The sequence below is a fragment of the Macrobrachium rosenbergii genome, chromosome 6, assembly GCF_040412425.1.
Source record: "Macrobrachium rosenbergii isolate ZJJX-2024 chromosome 6, ASM4041242v1, whole genome shotgun sequence".
In the NCBI taxonomy this organism is placed as follows: Eukaryota; Metazoa; Arthropoda; class Malacostraca; order Decapoda; family Palaemonidae; genus Macrobrachium; species Macrobrachium rosenbergii.
This window is the reverse complement of record NC_089746.1, coordinates 9,036,479-9,053,817: the sequence shown is the minus strand read 5'-3', so window position 1 is coordinate 9,053,817 and position 17,339 is coordinate 9,036,479. Positions and strand designations below refer to the sequence as shown.

General features: G+C 37.3%; 1 protein-coding gene across 2 annotated transcripts in view; it reads left to right on the top strand.

Moving 5' to 3' along the window:
- The window catches only part of LOC136839166 (erythroid differentiation-related factor 1), a 57,039-nt gene extending 48,533 nt beyond the window's left edge, over window positions 1–8,506 (top strand). For both annotated transcript variants that reach the window (XM_067104847.1, XM_067104846.1), the window contains one exon: window positions 6,100–8,506. In XM_067104847.1, the coding sequence (XP_066960948.1) occupies window positions 6,100–6,241 (142 nt within the window). In that variant the 3' untranslated portion in view covers window positions 6,242–8,506. The remainder of the gene's footprint in view (window positions 1–6,099) is intronic.
- The last annotated feature ends 8,833 nt before the right edge of the window (window positions 8,507–17,339 follow it).

Below are 17,339 nucleotides of genomic sequence, written 5' to 3'. Positions count from 1 at the left end.
TACGGACTGGTAATGCTGGATAGAAGTCCGTAATTTTTGTACTAGGTACCTAGCAATGTTGAGTGAGTAATTATTACAATAGATATTTTTTAAAAAATCTATACGTGAAGGTCTCGGCTTAGAAAGGAGAGACTTTCCCTCCTACTATCTGGGATAGAACAGCGGACGACAGTGGAATTGATCTTTTTGTCCGTTGTTGAGGTAATAGGAACCAATGCCTGTTTGTCCAATTCGGGGCTGTTAAGTTCACTATTCCTATGAAGGTTAGAAGTGCATCTGCCCTTTTGTGCTAGGGTGTTTGCTCAAAACCTTTGAAATCTGGGACAATAGAGAAAAAATTTTTGTCCTCCCCTTGTTCCAGTCTTAAGGAAGGCATCTCTTGCTGTTGCTGGACTGTCCAGGTTTGGAGACACATACATCAGGAGTTTGTGATTCTAGTATGTGGCGAACAGGTCCACTTCCGGTTGTGGAAGCATGTTGGCTATTATTTGAAAAGAGTGGTTGTCCAACATCCACTCTGTTGAGGCTGTCGTTTTCCTTGATAGAGAGTCTGTTATTACAATGGGACCCCTGTGAGGTGAACTGCAGACATGTGCCACTTCCTTGCTTTGCGCCATCCGAAGGATGGCTAACATTACCATATTGAGAGGAGGTGAATGTGATCCAGACCTCTTGATGTAGGATATTGTGGTTATGTTCTCTCTCTTCTGGAGGTTTGAGTTTTTGAGAGACAAAAGGCAGCCATCAGCTCCAAGAACTTGATATAACAATTCCTGAGTAGCTGATCATCTCCCTGCCACCTGACAATCCTCCCAATGTCCTCCCAACCTGTCAACGAGGCATCTGTGAGTTTGTCACTCATACAGATGGAGGAGTCAGGGTGACCTGTTTCACCAGAGATTCCTTCCAAATTTAAGGCCGAAGTATCTCCCCAACTCTTTTTATCCTCTGATGAGGTCTGTCTCGCATCTTTTTTCTTGTATGCGATAGCCAGAATTTGTTCACACTTTTAGCTGCAATCTATGTATTGGATCTATTACTGACGAGAACTGCAGCAGGCCCATCATGCGTTCTGATTGCCATCTGGAAACTCTGGGCTGTGCAAGGAACCTTTTGAGGACTTGCCGTATTCTGTTTTGAGCATGATGGGGAGAGACAACAGGCCGTGAAGAGTACTCAACACAGTCCCAGCCACTGAAAGTGTCTGCTGGGCATGAGGCAGGATGTTTTCAAATTTATAATAAAACCTTTTGACTGTACTTTAGTCTGTTGACCATTGCTCTTAGGTTTTTCAAGCACTCTTTTCTTGTGGGCCCCTAATCTTTTTGTTTGAGTTCTCGAAAGAATACCGTTGCTAGTTTGACAAATATTCTTTAGGCAATGTTTAGCCGAAAGGACCTGACTTTGAATCTGTACGTATCTTTCCTTATTCGGACCTTAGGAAGGGGCGGAAAGGAACGGCTATAGGGATGTGCCAGTGTGCATCTTTCAGATCCACAGAAACTGCCCGAGCCCCTTTTTGAAATGATTCAATGTACTTAGGCAACGGTAATCATCAAAAACTTTCGGCCAACAATGTGCTTGTTCAATGTCGATTGGTTGAGGATCACTCTTCTTTTGGACGAGTCCCTTTTGAGGACACTGAAGAGACATACTTGGTGGCGCATATACGCAAGTTTCTGTCCCCCACAGGAAAACTTCCATTGTCTGTGATGTCATCAAGCTGACCCCAACCAATATAATTCCTCTTGGTATCTGTCTCCTCCTCTGCCTTCACCTTTGATAGACATTCCAGGTGTTGTTTTTCCATTTTTTCCCCTATGGGATGGTTTTTGGACTGTGTGAAAAAGGATGGCCTTGAAGTTGCTGTTGTCCCTTTGCAGGGAATTGTCCCTTCTGACCACCTAACTGTTTTTGAGGAAAATTTTGGGGTGCTGAAGGCTTATATGATTTTTGATCAAAGTGAGCCTTTTTTGCGGTTGGGTCAAGGGAAACTTTGGGTTCTTTGTTTCTTGAATTCCTCTTTTCCCCGAAGAGCGTACACTGTACAGTTCTGTTGGTAGGCATGCTCATCGAGTTGAGCCACAACAGATTCCTCTAACAGGTTCTTACAGAAGGTGTTAGAATGTAACAATGCAGTGACACTGGAGAGTGATTTGATGGAGCTCTCCAATGCTTCCATTCGCAATTTTATGTGCCATTCTAGGAAGTCAAAGAGTGCTTTCCATTGGGTTCTCACAGACTTTTGGCCTCAACAGCAAAAATTATCGTGGGATGTTCTGGAAGCTTTAAGATGGCAACTTCCAGCAAGGTGGTAGAGGTTATAATGCTGAGGAGTCGGAGCCTAGCATAAAATTCTGATGAGGCTACTTGGTGAGCAACTTGGGTCTAATTCAAAAAAGGCAGTAGAGATCCATTTTTCATTGACCTGGTAAGGGTGATTTCATTAGTTTTTAAAAACTATAAGCATAGGTAAGAAAACCATTTCTGTTAGTGGTTTCTCCAAGTCTGGTGAGGATGGTACCAGGTGCCATTCTGTATTAAGGAATGCTGCCGTTTGTAAATTCTACAGTTACAACTTCGATCATAGTTTTTCTCATTAATTACCTACTTGCCATTGGGAGAGAAAATGCATACTCAGGTATCTCACCAAGGTGCACACTGAGGTGTCTCACCATGGATTATTGGTATCATCATGGGTGAGTATTGGAGCCCCTATTATGTTTTGATCTGAAGTTCTATATTCCAAACTGACCCATTGTTGTTTCTAGTCGGAATTCTAAAATCAGACCTTGTTTGGACGGCATTTGTATCTACACTTACTTTTCGGTTACAGGATGTAGTACTTTTACATTCTGGTGTGTACATGACTGACTGACTGACTTTACTTTTCAGAATCATGCTTCATGTCCCTTATATATTGCCATTCTGTGGCAAGGGCATCTTTGATGGTACTCAATTTCCTTACGGAATTGACCAAATGGCGCAAACTGTATATCCCTTTTGGGGGAAATCGTTGCAAACAGTGTACCCCTTTTGAGGGAGCTTGCCACAAACTGTGTATCCCTTTAGGGGTACAGGTCAATAAAAATATAATTTCCTTACAGAACTGATCAAATGTCGCAAACTGTGTAACCCTTTTGGGGGAGCTTGCTGCAAACTGTGTATCCCTTTTGGGGGTACGGGTCAATAAAAACAAAATTTTCTTACAGAACTGATCAAATGGCGCAAACTATGTATCCCTTTTTTTGGGGGGGAGCTTGCCGCAAAATGCTACCCCTTTTAGGGGAGCTTGCCATAAACTGTGTATCCCTTTTGGGGAGCTTGCCATAAACTGTTTCCCTTTTGGGGGAGCTTGTGCAATCTAACTGAGCTTCAGCAACTAAACTGTAACTGCCTGTTAATGAAGGGGCAGAGGTTCTGGGCAAGTTACTATACCTTTCCAAAAAAGTAGACATTTCAGTCTGAGTTAGGTGGATCCCAATATCCCTTTTGGGGAAAATATCCTATTCAGTAATGATAGCTGCATGGGGAACAGAATTCCTTCTGTGAGGTTTCTTATGTCCCTGAGCCTTCTGGGTTCAGCAGGGCCATTTCAGTGGCAATGTTCACTCCATATTTTTTAAAATAAGAATGTGAACTCCATGTAAAGAATCCTCTATTTTCTCCACAGGGTTAACCTGGGAGGTATTGGCGACTGATGTTGATTGGTTTTGGCCCACACATTGATGATGTTCAGAGGAAGGGTTAAATACCTGCTGCCAGAGTTCTGCCGGGAAGATAATCTCCCCCTCCCTCACCCCTACTGAACCCTAGGCCCCACTGAGACAGCTTAAAAGGAGCTGTTTCGTCCTTAAAACTTGCTGCCATGAGCATATTGAACTGAGGATCCTGCCTAATGGCAGCCCTGTTGTGATATAAAGCAAGTTGTTTTCAGAAGCTAGTTAGTATAACTGTTTTTAAAAGAGGGACACTTCTGTAGTTCCTCGTATAGTTTTCATATTACAGGTTAATTTGATTACAATTGTGCAGTTTTAATACATTTAATTAAATAACTATGTTAAACCTTCTAGGGTTTAGGTTAGTTCTGATACCTGTACATGGCTGTATTACTTATACATTTGCTAGTCCTTTTGCAATGACCAAGTGAAATTTTTAATTCCAATTGTCATGCCATTCAGACTAACTGCTATGAACTAATTTGTTTGAATAACCCAAACTACTGTCTTGTTATAGCTTGGGGCAATGATTCTAGTTTAATATACATTAAGCTAAAAATAGAGGATTTCTCAGAAGGTTCTTGCTTAACCTATTCTAGGCTTATTCATAACTTAAAAGATATAAGCTTTACAGAAAATAATTCTCTTATATGTTTTTTCTGTTTTATGTGGCCGAGACTACCTTTTTATCTGATATTCGGCCATCACTGTTTTAGGCTAATAGTAGGATATTCCTTATAAGGGGTTCCTACTTAATATGGTTAGGCTACTGCCTGTTCTGGATTTATATCAACTTTAAGGATGTAGGCTACACAAGACCCTACTAGCATGTAACCTTACAGATATGTTACCGAGTCGTAACAAACCAAGTTATTTTATTTAGGCTAGGATACTGTTTATGTATAACCCTAGGCTTATTTGTTCTCTCTTAACCTGGTATAGGGTATTGTCTAATCCAGATTATTATAACCTTATAATTATTCAACTATTTTTCTAACCCAGTTTATTGTTTATATCCAATCCTAGGCTATTTGGTTTACTATATAAAACAGTAATCACTATTGTGTAACCTTATAACCAGGTTATAACTTACTCTAATCTAGGCTACTGCCTAATCTAGATTATTTTATTCACACTTAAGTGTATGGGTTACATAAACAAAACACAATTAGCCTACCTTAGTATGTAGCCTTAAGGCTAGGTTACATCTCATCTAGCACAGATTATGATTTCATCTAATCCTAATTACATGGTCTAGGCTAAGAATTTAGTCCAGAAATGGAATGTTTCATGAAAAGTTACCAGTTAACTTGATATAAGGTAATGCCTAAGCTAGTCGTCGATTTAGCTCATGCTAAAGTGCACTGGCTTATATAAAAGGGAAAAAATTTATACTAATATGTAGCCTTATTGTTAGGCTATCGATTTACTATGCCCAGATATTGTTATTATCTGATCCTAGGGTCCTCAGTCTAAGCTTGGCCACTAAGGATACGTAATCCAAGGATGTACATAGGCTTACAGACAACATCCACTATTAATCTAGTTTTAATTATTCCCACTTACTGCCTAGATTATTGTAGACATCGTATAATCTGAAAGGATTTTCCATATTAATAGTAAGTTGTGGAACATTTCTTTTAGTTAAAACATTTAGTTAGAACTGAAAACAATTTTCGTTTTACGAAACTAGGTAATAATCAACGCTTTACGAGGCTAGGTAGGCTAGCGATCAACGAGCTGGGTTCCGGCTTTAGTACACAAATTATATAAATTCTAAAAGTTTAAAACTTTCAACTGTTTGTTAATACTGAGCACTTATCTTGCTATTTTTGATGTTTCCATAATCCTCGATACTAAAACTGAGAAAGAAGTCGAATTTTTTCGGAGCGCTGGTAACAACGTGAACTGTTTGCTTTGGACCAAACAGAGGTAATGGCTCCTTGGTCTTTTAACGGCCCGGTTGTAAACAAGAGGGCGGATGCGCGTGCGCAATAGTCACTTCTCTTTCTTGCAGGTTGACGTTGGAAAAACTGGGTTCAGCTTCGCTGAAGATAAGGGAAAGTGCCCTCTTATCTTTGAGTCCATTATATACTCCATCATGTGTTGTAATGTTAATCATTACGACACAATACCTGGCCAGAAGACCAACTAAATTAGAAGAGAATTCTTTGACATTAGTTTGGTCACCATGGAGCTCTGGTAGACCATGGAAGGTAACTCCTTTGAGGACTCAACAGCGACTACCAAAAATAGGTTTTTCCTACGTCAAAACCTGTTTTATTTGACATGTCTTTAAGATGGTAATTTTGTGAACAGCTGTGGTGTAGTGTTCGAGTTTAAAAAAATTACTAACATTCTTCTTATTTTTCTTTTGCAGTAACATCTGTATTGATGCAGCGACACTGAAGCAGATGTATAGTACTAGCCTCAATACTCAGTCTCTTCCACTTGCAGATCATTTGCTGAATGCCATAACCTTCATTGCACCAATTCTTCATCAGACCACAATGCACAGATGATGCAGAGTCTCTCCCGAATAAGTTGTGGGCTTGAATAGCAAGGTGTATCTTTACAAGGCAGTGCTATTTTTTAGTTTAAAAATATTTTAACAAGACTTACAGAGTTGAAACTGTATTTCATTCAGTTATTGTGATATAATGTTGTGTGACTCAAACCTTGTAACTGTTAAGGGTACAGTACATGTGAGTCAAGTGATATTAGGATTAAGTCTTTTAATGCCAAATGAAAGATTTTGACAAATATTTATATTTTTATGTCTGTTGTGTTTTTTCCTCTGGTGCTCAATTAGTTGCCTTCCATAGTATATATTAAAGAGTACAGTAATGTCAGTTTGCTGTACTACTTGCTTACATTGGTAGTTTTTACTGTTGTGACAAAAGAATCAAATTTAATGCATATGATTTAGCAGTTTTGACATTGTCATCGGTTACATTTACATCATTACTTTTGGTACCTTTATCACTTGATAATCTGTTTACCTAATGAATATTTCAGTTGTTAGTATTAAGGCTGTGAAATTTATTGTCAAAGACAGTGTAGCTACAGAGTTGTTGATTTGGGATCTTGTATTTTACGAATATTTGACAAAGTTACTTTTTCAGATTGAGAATCATCATACAAGTACAATATTTGGAAGTAGATTCATCTGATACTGTAACTAAGAATGTTTTTGGGCATGCTGTACTTAAGGGGTACCCACAATTGTAAGAAAAACTGTCTGATATACTGTATTTTGTGCATGTGCTGTACTCAATGTAGAATAGGGTCGAGAGAACACCCTTTTATTGTTCATATTAGAAATGAAAAATTTTTTATAATAATTTTCAATATTCTCCAGCTTGCTGTGGTTTCAGGCTCTCAAACAGTCAAACTTTGGTGAGAACCACTCACAAATTGTTTTTATTGCATTTCAGAAGATTGCTCTTTGTCTTTCCAGAGTTGTTTTGAATTATTTAAAGTATAATGGTACAAAACACTGTGTCGTGCTTACATCTCGAGAAGTAAATATGGATTTTTCTTAAGTAAAGGTAATTGTATAACTAAAGAATTTTGAGTAATTCAAAAGCACCTTAGGTATCAAGAATTATGAAAGAGTAAGTAGCCAAAGTAATATAAAATAATTGTTGGACAATCAGATGTACCTTAAGGAAATAGAGATTTTGAAACTGAAGAAGAATGCCATGATAAGGAATTTTGCAGAGGACCATGTATCTTGGAAGAATTTTGAATGGTTACACAAATGATAAAGTAACAGAGAACAGTAGACCAACAAGGGGTTTAACTAGAGACAGAGAGTCTTTGGAAAACTGATCTTTTATACTAGGTACAACTGTAGATATAAACGTACAGCAAGTGTTTTTCTGATTTTCTTGATTGTTATACTATGTAGTAATTTCTCTGTACCATATCTTTTTTGTGACTGAAAATTTTAGTAATATTCAAAAAAAAAAAAAAAAAAAAAGTGCATTCTCAGAATCTCATATTGTTTACTGATTCTCATATTTTTTACAGGCTAGTTATTGTTAATCATACTTCAGTGGTAGGAATGTAACCTTTTTTTTTCTATTTTTCTTTTTTATGGATGGCTAGGTGGATTATGTTGTGGGTGTTTTATGTCAGACCCTTTTATATGTGACAGCTATTCCCTATTGTTTTGGAGAGTTTATATCAGAGTATAGCATTCAGTTTTCTGTTGAGTAAATATTTGAGGATCTTTTTGAAATTTATTAATTTATTTGAAAATAACTTTGTTTGAATTTTAAGTTTAGAATGTAAAGCTAGAATTGCCAAGTACTGTACTCAGTTTCAGTGGGAAACTGTGAAAGGTGTAAATTTAAAATCTAAAAGTATAGTTCAAATGATATGTGTTGTTGCATGTTCAAGATATTAATTTAGTAATACTTTATGGTGCTTTACTAAATTTCTTTGATAGTGTAAATTTGACAAAGCACTTCAAGGGGATTTGATCTGTGAATTTAAGGCTTCCACCTGTCTGATCAATGTTTTTTATGCTCCAGTTTTGAAAGTTATGCAGTGCTGAGTCCAAAGGGCATCTGTGACTTAAAAATGTGGTAAATGTTCAGCGTGGACTCAATTTTTCTTTTTTGTGTGCTACTCTTCTTAGGAAATGGTTAAGGGGTTTTGATGACCTACAGTAGATTTCATTAGGAAGACAGAGCAAAATGCAATTGATATAAAGTATCTCATTAATTTTGTATGGTTTCATTCTCAGGCATTTATTAAATTTTATAAAAGAATGTTAATATTTTGTTTTAATTTATAACTTCTTTTTTTGATGGTTATGTGCAATATGAGATGGGTCATACATTTCAATATTATAATGTTAAATACATGACTAAAATTATGAAGCAAATAATATAAGATACAATACAGAGAAGCAAAGTAAGATTATAAAACAGAATTATAAGAACAGGAAAAAGATTTGCAAAGTAAGAAGAGAGAAATAAAATGGCATAAAGAATTTATCTTATCAAATTACATAACTGCAAGTTTTACGTGGAAAAATAAGATGGGCGATGTCAACACATTATGTATGACAAACCTGTACTAACGACCAGGTACAGTATTGGTTTAAGACCTTAACGAGCTCACCTTCACCAGGCCACCCAATCACAAAAGCTGTAACAGCTTACAAACAGAAAGGGGACTGATAAAAGTCAAAAGATTGCTAATGAGTAGCAGAAACAAGGAACAGGTACACTGCACTTGCACACAATGTCCTAGAGACTAAACAGGCATATAAATAGTGCCCTGATCCCCTCTCTATAATATACAGCTTAGAAGAGCAAGGAAAATGCTACTGATAACTTAGCAGGTAAACTTTTCCATCCCGCCAAACATCTACAGAGTACATTATCCTTGACAGGAATTGAACTTTGTTGCCAATGCAGTGGAAAGATGCCAGTAACACCACAGCATTTAACTGTCCTTCCATCATAATGTCAGATTTTATGGCCCATGGACAATATCAGATGATAACTATAACAAATAAAAAAATGCTATGGCAGACATAGGTACAGTGACATTGTAACATCTGAAAGACAAATATAAGTTAATTCAAAATTACATCATCATAATGGTAATTAAATTAAATGTAACTAAAGGTGAAGGTTGAAGCCATTTGTAAGTTATTACAATACATTACAGTATTTATAAAACTAAAATCCTAGTCGAAGAAAGGATAAATTCTTGATCAAAACTACATTTAATTCAAGTTTTCCTATCATTATTTCCTCGATAGCCAAAGCGAAAAGCATTATGGTACTGCTTACTGATCAAAAGCCAACATAAAGTCACATCCTCCTATACAAACATTTGCAAATTTGCATTAGTGTGAATAGGTCTGAAAATACTGGAAGCTTTAAACTGCATACTTGTCGTATTCAGGAGTAAAAATCTAAATTAATGGCAATTCAAAAACCTTAGCACTTTTGATGGAAGATACTGACAAAATCTCTTGAAGACATGAAGGTTACTTTCCAGTTGTGGTGTCATTTTGCAACACCAGTCCACCCGCTTTGCTTAATAAAGTTCAAAAGTGGAGGGCTTGGCAGCCTTGTCCCAATATCCTTCTCACAAATGGCAGTGTGAAGCGTAAGGGTGGAAGCTCTAAAATCCTGGTAAGATTTGTAAATGTGAAGGTGATGGATGAGATCAACCACAGCAAGAGTTACTCGAGAGAGGTCTATAGGAAACCCAATACCAATCAGAGCATCCACCCTCCTAATTCCTGGTTCCAGAATGTTTTGGGGGAGGAGCAAAAGATGCCAAACATGGAGGAAAGATCTGTCAAAAAAGCACTAGCAAACACCTATAGGGTATCGCATGAGGCTTGATGCTGATTCTAAGAGTCCACAATAAGTAATGACCAAGGGAAAACAAGTCTGTCTTTACTTGGAGGAAAAGGAAAGCTGCAGGGAATCTGAAATTTCTAAGGTATCCCACTGTTTTGATACATTAGTTATTTTCTAACTTCTGATATGAAGGCAGGGAGAGCTCAATTTGATGGGAGCCTCTCTCTTGGCATCTTGAATTTGGTATCATTACTCTTGTGGAAACCAGTTTTTTTAGTCATGTCTCAGCATAATTTACAGATTTTGTGTAGTTCTGCATCCTTCACAAGTAAATCTCAAGCTGGTTCACTTCTGCAGCTGACACTGCAAGACTTATTGCCTTCTATCTGAATAAATATGTATTACTGTACATCCAGGTATATCAAGGGCAGCCTTCTTCTATTCTCTATAGTCAATGCACTTGTAGGGGATACCCAGTCCAACATTTACCAATCATCTCAAGCAGAAACTGGCCACAAGTAATTATTGTTTGTACAGATGAAGTCCATCACCAAGTCTCAATGAATAAGTTAGTGAATTTTATTCTTGGGATATATTCAGCAATAATTTTAATGTAAGGCAATTACTCATTCTTGTTAAACTTTACAATTTTTATTGATCAATGTACACTCTACTCTAGTTAACCTCAAGTAAGATGCTTTGGTGAATGATTTTGTTAATGTCTGTAAACAGTTATTGTATTTAAATGTGATGAAAGCTTTTGCAAACCACGCAACTCACTTTTTCAAACCAAAAGTGATGTCAACTTGACCCCTTACGACGAGAATGATTTCCTGACTTTTTGTACATAAAACAAAGTGATGCGTCCCAGTGTTCAGATGTTGGGAAAATGGTAAATTACTGGCTTATTATCCATAACCAGAATCAATGTTGTTTTCCAGAATATACTTCTAAAATCAAAATCTTATGAAGCTAAAATTCTTATTTGTTCAACAAATCAAAAACTTCAAATTTCTATGGGAGCGTTCCTATTGAAATTGTTAATTAAGACACACACTACTTACGAGTCTCTCTCTCTCTCATCTCAATTTCTCCTCTCTTCTAAAATTGTATCTACATTCGTATTTATTTCTTTATTTCTGGTAAACAGCTCTCTTTAATATACTACAATGATTACTTTACTGTTAATGTACTGAACTTTCAATTAACGCACTGAAACAGGGCGTTAAAATTGCGTAGAGTTATCCTCGATTTGCTCTCGTTCTTGCAGGCAGAGAGAGAGAGAGAGAGAGAGAGAGAGAGAGAGAGAGAGAGAGAGAGAGAGAGAGAGAGAGAGAGAGAGAGAGAGAGAGAGAGAGATAGAGCCGGAAGCCGGTTTTATAAACATCCTGACGTTATTAAAATTTTTCAGCCGTCAAAAACAAGTACCCCTTTACATTCGTGTGATTGCCCTTAACCAAAGACGGAAAAGCATTTTATAAATGGGAAGGAAATGAGAGGAGAGGGCCTCCTTTATCCACTAGGTAATACTGGATTTGAGTTGCAGAGCTTATAAACTGTATATATGTATAGTAGCAAGCATGGACATATGCAAACACGCTCTAATTATATATACTGTATATATATATATATATATATATATATATATATATATATATATATATATATATATATATATATATATATATTATATATATATATATATATATATATATATATATATATATATATATATATATATATATATATATATATATATATATATTAATATGCCTGTGTGTGTCTGCTTAAAAGGTAGATTTCGCTGCAACGATGCTTCCATTTCAAGCAAAGACTAAGATTCTGCATTTGGTCAGCTGAAACTGTTATCAGTTAACGTTCTCAGTATGTAGCACACTGGAATGTTCAATTATCAAATGCTTCGAGGAGAAAAGAGTAAGGGGAATGCGTGCTATGGCTGGTTTTAAATGAGGACTATTATGGCATCTTAATAGTTTCTTGTCGATCCCCTGACTCTTCTTCTCTCTACGAGGCATTTGATAACTGAACAGGGGATATATTCACGATTCTGTAGTTGACGCCTGAACGTGGCCGTGTACTTACCTGCTTTTCCTTTGGACCAACGAACTGTTTAATGGGTTTATTGGTCCCATAGACTGGGCTTTGGTCCTTATACCCCGTAGGAGGGTTAGTGCTGTCAGTGCACCTCATGGGGGCTACTGCAGGCATTACTAAAGGTTCTTTCCAGCGTCCCTTCGGCCCTAGCTCCAACGCCTTTCATTCCTTTTACTGTACCTCCATTCATATTATCTTTCATCTATCTGTCCACCCTCTCCTAACAATTATTTCATAGTACAGTTGTGAGGTTACACCTTTCAAACCTACCTAGGGTCAATGTCCTTTCCAGAGCTGAATGACCTCATAGGTCCCAGTGCTTGGCCTTTTGCCCAAGCTCTATATTCCATTCCATTCCTTTGGTCCTTATTACTATACGTTCATCATTTCAGCTAATGATTTTCGGAAACCTTGAAATGGTTTAGAGTGGGATGACCTCACTTATGGAAAGAGAAATTATAATAAAATGTTCAACTTTTATCACGAAAAATTAGAAAATTACTGACAATTATTACCCACATGCGTTTTTATTTTTTATTTCTTTCTATACCAGTTTTCTATTTTGTGGTCTAATCGTTTTTTTTATATTACATTCAGAATTTTTTTTTTTTTGCTGACTGTTCTTGATATGAAACCACAAGACATCGGTGGTTTTTGTCAAGAGCTCTGGGTTTCTTGGGTTTCCAAGAATATCTCACCTTACAATTGCAGTCGAGCTAAGTGATTTCATTACTTGGGAGTATCTGAGAAAGAGAGAGAGAGAGAGAGAGAGAGAGAGAGAGAGAGAGAGAGAGAGAGAGAGAGAGAGAGAGAGAGAGAGAGAGAGAGAGAGAGAGAGCAAAACTGCAAGACATTTACAATTGGTCTGTTTAAGATTTTACGTTTACATGGACCCCTTTTTTCATCAAGAAACTTTACTGTCATTTTCAGGCAAAGATTTTCATGTCAATGTAGAGCTTATATTTCAAATTCCACCAAATAAGTGATTTCTCTTAACCTTCCAAAGTTAAAGGGAAGTGCCGACTCGGTGAAGTTCAGATAAATTTGTGTGACGCTATAGAAATATTTTTTAGTGAACTAGAATGCCGTGAGGATATGCAAATGAACAAAAGTTGATTGGTTTCACGATCTACGTCGTGGAATTACAACAAACTGTTTTATTCAGAAGTTTTGTTCTTGGTGAAGACATTTTAATGAAATATATTAACTTTGTTTATTGTACCCAGTTAGAAAGCCAGTTGCTCCTGTTCATTCAATGATCTCTGAATCGTAGTGGAATTTTGCAAAAACGATGAAATATAGTGGTGGCAAATTATTTCGTGTAAATACTTTTCTGTGAGCAGACGTAATATACAAATAAAAGCAACGACGTTTCTCCTGGTTCAGTCAACCTCATATCAAGCGATTTTACGAGATTATCCCGCGCCCTGCTGTGCTGTTTTCAATATGCATTCCACTAAATTCAAGGCCCTTCCTTGTCTGCCTAGCCACAATGCGGGCACGGTTGTATAAGGGTATAATATAACACTGCTGTGACAGAATCAAGGTCTTTGAGGGTATTTTAGGGTGTTTTGGAAGTACAAAGGACGGTTGGAGAATTTGCCCCCGATCGTTTGTGAGTGACCTGACCGTAGAGGAAAAAATTGTTAAATGATACGCCATTACCTTTTTGAGGGGGTGACTCTAAGGGATGTTAACCTCCCGGTTATCAGCAAGTGTTTCTGGGATGAGACTGCTAACCTTATGTCCCGCTTTGCCCGGTTACGACGCACCACAGTCGACTTCTCACAGAGTATGTAATTCATACAGGCACACTAGATTTCTCCAAAAATGGACACAGAAAAGTTTATCCCCATGGGATTGAATTCCAGTCTCTCGCGAGGTCGTTTACCATTGAGTCATGAGGGGGACAAACACATATATATATATATATATATATATATATATATATATATATATATATATATATATATATATATATATATATATATATATATATATATATATATATATATATATATATATATATATATATATATAACCTTTGTTGTGATGCCAATTTAAAATGCAAAGTTTCTCTTACAAAAATTTAAAAAATGCTAGACACAATTATTAACGCCGTGTGTATTTGGATTTTAATTAAAATTCGACGAAATATTCAATGTATACTGAAATGTTACGGTCCCGAAACATCTCGACTCTTCATTGTAAACTATACTAAAGAGTAGACGTGATGTCTTGAATCTGTTTTTGAGCTTCACTCCAGTATGTCAACAATTACTACTACTACTGCTACTACTAATATATAAAAAAAAGAGAAGAGGACGAATAACAACCACAGCTGCTTTTGACAAGAATAAGAATAATGACCTTGTGAAAAGAATAGGGGCGGTAACTGAAGATGGGGGGGTACTATCACGATAATATCGCTTTCCCCAAAGGTCCCTGGCCTCAGAAGCAACCAGTGAATCTCTCTCTCTCTCTCTCTCTCTCTCTCTCTCTCTCTCTCTCTCTCTCTCTCTCTCTCTCTCTCCGTATTTAAAAAATATATCAATATATTCCCATGCAACGATGGTCTACACACGCACACTCGTGTGTGTGTGTGTGTGTGTGCATAACAATATAAAGTAGAGCTAAAATTGGGTGGCGCTTGTAGGCTACTGTATGAAAAGTCATTACCTGCTCAAACTACATGCAATGGAAGTTTTTCGTCCTGAGATAAGGCTACAGAAGAGAAGCTGAAACCAAGACTATCTTGGTTGCCGCTTCAACGGCCATCCAGACTGAAATCAAGACATAAGGAAGGTGCAAGGTAGGGAATTCGGAAGGATGCCAGCTACAAGACGGGTCATCACTAGCTTAACAGAGAACTGCATGAGAAGGGCAATATAGTGGCTCTGAACGCAGAATCCTAGACGGACTGGCAATTGGCAAGCAAGACTCGGGATCGAATGAGCCTGACAGATGAGGAATTAGTGGACACAGCCAGAGTATTGTACCATGACCTTGAAGGTCATGACTACACCCAATGGCTACCATTGCCCATGGTTGCTACCAGGCCCTATGGGGCAGAAGTGAAAATAAATGTATGGTACTGAATACTTTAAAATCAAAATAACGACCAAAAAGGATGCGACTAAGACTGATAATAATGGGTTGATGACGATAAGCAACATTTCAACAGCCCCCCTCCACCTCCCCGCAAATAACTCTGCTATCTAAATCAAACTATTATTATAAAGGCTCTGGCAAAAATAGGTCAAAAGGCCAACCGCTGGGACCTATGAGGTCAATCAACACCGAAGGGGAAACTGAGAGTAGGAAGGTTTGAAAGGTGTAACAGGAGAACCTCGCAATTGCACTATGAAACAAATGTTTGGAGAGGGTGGAGAGTAAGATGGAAGAAAGGTTATATGAAAGGAGGTACAGCAAAGGAATGAAAGGCGTTGCAGCTAAGGGCCGAGGGGACGCTGCTTAAGAACCTAAGACGCACTGATGAAAATAACCCCCACCCCCCTACGGGGTGTGTGTATTTTGGGGGGTCTAAGGTAAGAGTATAAATTTTTTGGGGTAATCTTCTAGCTTAATATATTTCTTAAAAAGGACAACATAACAGACGAAAACAAAATCGATAAAAGGCGAGTAACACATACTTCGACCAACATGCTCTGCGACAATGATCGATGTTTACAGGTCGATTGTCTTTTCAGTTAAATTAAAACAATTTATGTTATCTTATTCGATGATTTCTACAATTTTTCTATTCTACACAGAGCAATGAAACCTAACTAAACGTTTCAGGGCAAACAAAAAAGTCTTACATTAGACAAAACATAAAACAAAAATCCTGAAAGTTCCATAATAGACAAATCTCTTCAAATTCAAGTAACATGAAGCTTGAGGAAATCGAGCCTGACGAATAAATAAAAGTCATTTTCAATTTAGCAACAATTTAGAGGAAACAAGTAATCTTTCATTATATATCTCTCTAAATCCTCGTCACGTGCAAAACGTGTGCTCGAAGAAAGTAGGGCAGGAAATTGGGCGAATTATAATAAAAATATGTGAAAAAGAAGTCGGTCAAGGGCGAAAGGCAGTTGAACTGCCGACGGTTAAAATGAGGATCAAGGACATAGTACAAAGTAACTATTCATTTTTCAATATAAGAACTCTGTCATTTAAGGCGAACACTACCATTTTTCCCTCGTGGCTGGGGAGATAAAAGATTTTGCAGGTGGTAAGCGTTACAACATCACAGCCTTTAGATGGGTTGATGAGAGAGAGAGAGAGAGAGAGAGAGAGAGAGAGAGAGAGAGAGAGAGAGAGAGAAACTGAGTACAGAAGGCAGTGTGTATATAGATTTTAAGAATAAAACGATGAGCATGTACAATACAGAGAGAGAGAGAGAGAGAGAGAGAGAGAGAGAGAGAGAGAGAGAGAGAGAGAGAGAGAGAAGAATGAACAAACAAGCGAAATTTAGGATGAAAATACCCAGTTCAATTCGCATGAATAACCAGCAACCTAGAGGTTGTGCCCTTTTTTTCCTGACAGCCAGTGGCAAGCGAAGACGTACTGTATACTATATTATAATACCCGTCACAAAAATTGAAAGGCAGCAACCCCTGCCCCGTTCCCCCAACACAACCACCCCCATCCCCACACGCGCACACACAACGCCACAGCGCATTGCTGTGATGGGCTGCGAACGTGATATGTTGAACATCATTGATAAATTGTGGATAAAGCTCCAAAAGAGCCTCGAAATGAGCTATGTTGACATCAGAGTTTGGTTGATAAGAGATTTCGAAATGGGGACTGAAACAAGACTTACGCGATGGATATTAAAACAATCCTCTCTAATATATATATATATATATATATATATATATATATATATATATATATATATATATATATATATATATATATATATATATATATATATATATATATATATATATGTAAGCACTGGAGCTACCTTAAGCACCTTTTTCTTGCTGGTACTAGCCTACAAGGTTAAGTCACGTGTGTTAAAACTAAGTGCCTGGAATTGTTGCTTTCTTCTGCAAAACAAACTCCTCTTTTTTGAATTTAAAATGATCGAAAAATGTCTACTGCAAGATATGTTTACGTTATTTTAACAAGTTTTTATTGTTTGGAGGTTCTT